This window comes from Carettochelys insculpta, chromosome 16, assembly GCF_033958435.1.
Source record: "Carettochelys insculpta isolate YL-2023 chromosome 16, ASM3395843v1, whole genome shotgun sequence".
NCBI lineage: Eukaryota > Metazoa > Chordata > Testudines > Carettochelyidae > Carettochelys > Carettochelys insculpta.
In genome coordinates, this window is record NC_134152.1 from 36,135,777 (window position 1) to 36,140,471 (window position 4,695).

Sequence of the window (4,695 nt, forward strand, 5' to 3'; positions counted from 1 at the left end):
CAGCGCCGTCAATGCCCATTTAGCCCTGGGTTCAGGACTAGTTCTGCTGCAAGTCACAGCACTTCAGCTCTGCCTTCAGTTCCTATTTACTGGACAAAAAAGCAGTCCGGTAGCACTTTGTAGACGAACAAAGTGATGTATAGGGGGATGAGCTTTCCGGGGAAAGACCCATTTCTTCAGCTCTGGGCATGGGGTAGAAGCAAACTGGCAGGACCCGAATTTGACAGAAGACAGTGAAACGAACACTGATGGATCCGCCCCATAGGAGGGAGGGCGGGGAGAGAAAAGTTGTCCCACGAAAGCTCGTCCCCGAAGGAATCACTGTGCTGGTCTGCAAGGTGCTCCGTGAAGAACTGCCGCCCTTCGCCGCCGCGGGCTCCGGGGCTGGGGAAGGGGCCGGGGGCGGCGCCCCGCCAGCTGGCTCTGGGACCCCTACCCCGGAGTCGCTCTCAGGGAGCCCCCGGCGGGGCGGGGGAGTCAGCTGCTTCTCAGTTCCCACGCGGTTCCCGGGCCGGGGGGCGGGGCCTGTGGCGTGCCCGTGCCGCCCCCTCCGGGTCTATATACACGCGGGGAAGCGGGACCCCGGCAGAGCCTCGCGGACGCCCGGCCCGGCTCCAGCGCGGCACGATGCAGCTCAGGCGGGCGCCAGGCGGCGCCGGGAAGGCCCTGGCCCTGCTGGGGCTGGGGCTGGGGCTGCTGGTGCCGCCGGCGGGCGCCTGGTACAAGCACGTGGCCAGCCCGCGGTACCACACGGTGGGGCGAGCGTCGGGGCTGCTGGTGGGGATCCGGCGCTCCCCGTACCTCTGGCGCCGGGACTTGCGGGAGGAGCGAGGGGAGAGCCCGGACGCGCCCCCCGCCTCCGGACACCGGGCGCTGCCGAGGGGGCCAGCCCCGCCGGGCCCCTCCCGCGGCGAGCTGCGGCGCAGGGAGGCCCTGGCACCCCCGCGGCCGGCCGGCCGGGACTCGGCGGGCAGGCGAGTCGCCGCTGGGCGCCAGCCGCGCTTGAAGACAGGGGGCAGCCGCCTCCCGCAGCGCGCCACGTGCCCCGGCTGCCGGACGGGCCCCTGGAGCAGAGGCAGCCGGCCGCTGGCGGAGGGGGCGACGGGGAGGCGGCAGAGCAGCGAGGAAGGGCTCCGGCACTTAAGGTAAATGCCACCGAGTAAGTACCAGACTCGCTGCTTCCGCCGCCGTGTGCCGCCAGCCTCTCCTTCCTCCCAGCCCCAGGCTGCTCCCCTGCCCCCCGGGGCGCAGAGCGGGCCTGTGCCTTGCCCAGACGTGGGTTTCCAGCGGGTAGCGCTGCAGGGCAGGCGGCAGAGCCCTTCCTGCTCCCAAAAGCGAGAAGTCCGGTGGCAGCTTGGAGACTAACAGATATTTTGGAGCACGAGCTTTCGTGGGCAAAGACCCGCTTCCTCAGATGCAGGCACGAAAGCTCGTGCTCCAAAATACCTGTTAGTCTCTAAGGTGCCACCGGACTTCTCGCTTTGGAAGATACAGAGCAAGAGGGCTACCTCTCTGATACTTCCTTCTCCAGTCCACAGGGCAGTTCACTTATATCCGCACAATAGCGGATCCAGGGGTGGTACCACTACAACATTTCCCCATCCATGTCCGCTCCTCCCCTGGGGGACTCCGCCATAAGGAAGCCCATGGAAGTCCTCTACACTGATTTCAGTGGGGTTGGGACCAGGCCGTGGGAGGGGATTATTTTATTCTGATTGGTTTACAGCTGAGACCCTTGTTAGACTTTCCTTGGCCAGGCAGAAGCAGCAGCAGTTCCCTTGTTTGATGAAAACCCATGCTGGAGGGGAAATCCTTACGTTTAGCAAACACAGCAGAGCTCTGGTGATGTCAGGAAGTTCTGAAATTAGACTGAGATGAATCTTTATCTCTCTCAGCTCAGAGGAGACCTGTTTGAAGGTGGCTTCTTCTGGTTTGTAGCATCCTCTGATTTGGTAGGTTGGGAAGGATAGTCTTGGAGATGAAGACTAGTTATAAGGAAACATACAAAGAACCTAGCTGTAGATACAAAGATTTCTGTGTGGTGCTGAGAACTCAGGACTAAAAAGAATGATGCCCTGTTGCAAGGGAATTTGGCAACAAGCAAGGCAGGTGACAAGTTCAGGTATTTCATACCTCAACGGGATCCTTCTGGTGGAAGACAAGTAACTGCAGAAATAGTCAACTTTATGTCCAGCAGTTTCTGTCAAGCAGTAAAGTAAAATAAGATGCTTATACTATAACAGAGGTGAGAACTTCATTCCCTAAAAATCAATTCCACCTCTGGCTGTTATGTTCCTCTGATAACGGACCTTACACTTATGATCTTAATTAATTGGTTGACTAGGAGCTTTCTTACCTTTTAACAATAGTCACAGTTCTTGCTTTGCATGACATAAAATGTGCATTGGGTGTATTATTTCTGAACTTCAGTTTGCTTACCTGGAAACCCTGATGCATAATGTGACTTACCTTGACAGCCAAGTATCGGAGGGGTAGCCGTGTTAGTCTGGATCTGTAACAGCAACGAAGGGTCCTGTGGCACCTCACAGACTAACAGAAAAATTTTGAGCATGAGCTTTCGTGAGCACAGACTCACTTCATCAGCATCTGATGAACTGAGTCTGTGCTCACGAAAGCTCATGCTCAAAACTTTTCTGTTAGTCTGTGAGGTGCCACAGGACCCTTTGTTGCTTGACAGGCAGTGCTTCATTTGAAAGACATAGAACTTAAATTCTGCAACACAGGCTGAGCCTATTTCAAGTGTGCATCTCCCATTGAGTCCCAAAGGCAGCACCTGCCCCACTTGAAGGGCTGGAGCCTGAGCTTGTGTAAAACAGTAGTTCCACAGACTTAAAAGGAGTCACAGCCATGTACACCAGCTGCGAATGCAGATCTGAATTTCCGCCTGTCGTTCGTGCTATTTTTTTTTATCCTCCAGATTTGATTAAGACGTGTAACTTTAGAAGCATGAAAAGCACAAACCGGGATCAGTTCAGCCTTTATCTACACCCAGTGCAGCTTTTTTTTTTTTTTTTTTTTTTTAAAAATGGGGAATTGGTACTCTGGTGGCTCCCTCCCTCCCTCAGCCAATCCTGCATCTGGGGCTGCTAAGGTGTTGGTACTGAGTACTGTCTAAAAAAAAAAGCACTGCCTATATCTATCCTATCCCATTAGTTTCACTGAAATTGGGTGTCGGGGGGGGCAAAATTTACATGTGTATACTGAGGTCATTTTCTGCTTTTTCTGTGTGAATGTGTTCCAGTGGGAGGGGGAGATTTGTATGTATCCATCTATCAGATTGGGCCAAGCCACAAACAAGGGGTTCAAGTTTAGAACACCCTAATATTTCGAAGTGTTTGGATCAGGGGCTTTGGTCTGTATACGTTATAGTTTATAGCAGAAGCAAGCAAGTCTGTATTAAATGTGAGTCAAAGTCTGATCCCTTTGAGATTAAAAGATGAACTTCCATTGATGCTGATACTTTGCCTATATATACTGCTGTTCCTTACAAGATCTCAAAGCACTTTATAAAGACAAAGTATTATTACAGTGGTGGAAAGGGAGATTGGCCCAGATCCACCCTTCTGAGCACCGGCACAGCTGAGACATTTCAGTCAGATCTAATAAAAACATGTGATTTCTTTTCCCCTCTACAGTCTTTCTGAGCCTGAGATATAGTTCCTGATCGGCTGAGCTCTCCCACCAGAGACATTCAAAGAGCAATGGTTGCCTGACTTGGATATTGTTTCCTGTAGCGGATAGGGAAGATATTCAACGCCAGTTCTCCTGATACTCTGATTTCTGTGAAAACATATAGACATTTGCCATTAAAACAGTCTCTTGGTTTTATACCAACTGAACAAACACAGGGATCAGTTCCTGTTGTTTTCAAGTTGACCTAGTGCTATAACCATGGAGAAAGAGAAGATATTTATTTTGTTTATTTTTTAGATCTCTGTAATAGCTTCTTAGCAATACCAAAAAAAATGTACTGTTTGCTTTCTAGGAAACTGCACTCATTAAAATTAGAATGAATCAAAGGACACATTTGCTTCTTTGTGTTACACATTTATATCGAGACCTGAACTGGGACAGAATTGGGAAAGATAATTCAGTAGTTCGAGTTCTCCCTGATTTTTCAGATACAGTTCAGTTCTTTGGAATATTTCTTGCCACATCTTTTCAGTGACTTATTTTATGACCCATTATATATTTACAATCATGGTGAGAATCTACTCAAATAGTAGACAGGTATTTAGAAATCTTTATGGGACTTGGTTAAGTGAAGATGCTGTAAGGTGGGTTTTTTTATGTTTATTTTTGGGCTTGGACCTTGGTTCAGTTAAATCTGAGCTGAGATGTTTTGGATCCCAGATGAAGCTGGGGCTGGGAGCTTTTAGATTCCAGACAGAACGATGGTCAGGGTTTGGATTTGCATTCAAAGGGGTTGCAACTCCATTAGTTCTTGTTGGCAGATTTTGATCCCAAATCACAGACATGTAGCACTGTAAGGCACTGCATGGGGTCACCTAGTCCATCTCATTGTACTGAGGCAGAATTAATACCTATCCAGACCCTGCCTGACAGATGTTAGTTTTCTAAAACCATGAGGGAGGTATCACTGACTCCCTAGATACATCTAGCCAGATGAGCTGTTTTTGTGAGACTCTCACTAGCTTGGGTTAAATGTTTGTG

The 4,695-nt window shown here is 50.7% G+C and overlaps 1 protein-coding gene across 1 annotated transcript; it reads left to right on the forward strand.

Annotated features, from left to right (window-relative positions):
• The first annotated feature begins 569 nt into the window (after window positions 1-569).
• NPW (neuropeptide W) lies at window positions 570-4,035 on the forward strand. Its single transcript, XM_075010993.1, has 2 exons — window positions 570-1,145; window positions 3,657-4,035. Exons 1-2 carry the CDS (start codon window positions 628-630, stop codon window positions 3,676-3,678), a joined length of 540 nt encoding a protein of 179 aa, XP_074867094.1. The 5' UTR covers window positions 570-627; the 3' UTR covers window positions 3,679-4,035.
• The last annotated feature ends 660 nt before the right edge of the window (window positions 4,036-4,695 follow it).

Bases quoted from the DNA above. Each gene is read 5' to 3' on its own strand.
- NPW (XM_075010993.1), top strand. From the start codon at position 628: ATGCAGCTCAGGCGGGCGCCAGGCGGCGCCGGGAAGGCCCTGGCCCTG. The intron at 1,146-3,656 runs GTAAATGCCACC...TCCCCTCTACAG, and splicing joins GAAGGGCTCCGGCACTTAAG to TCTTTCTGAGCCTGAGATAT.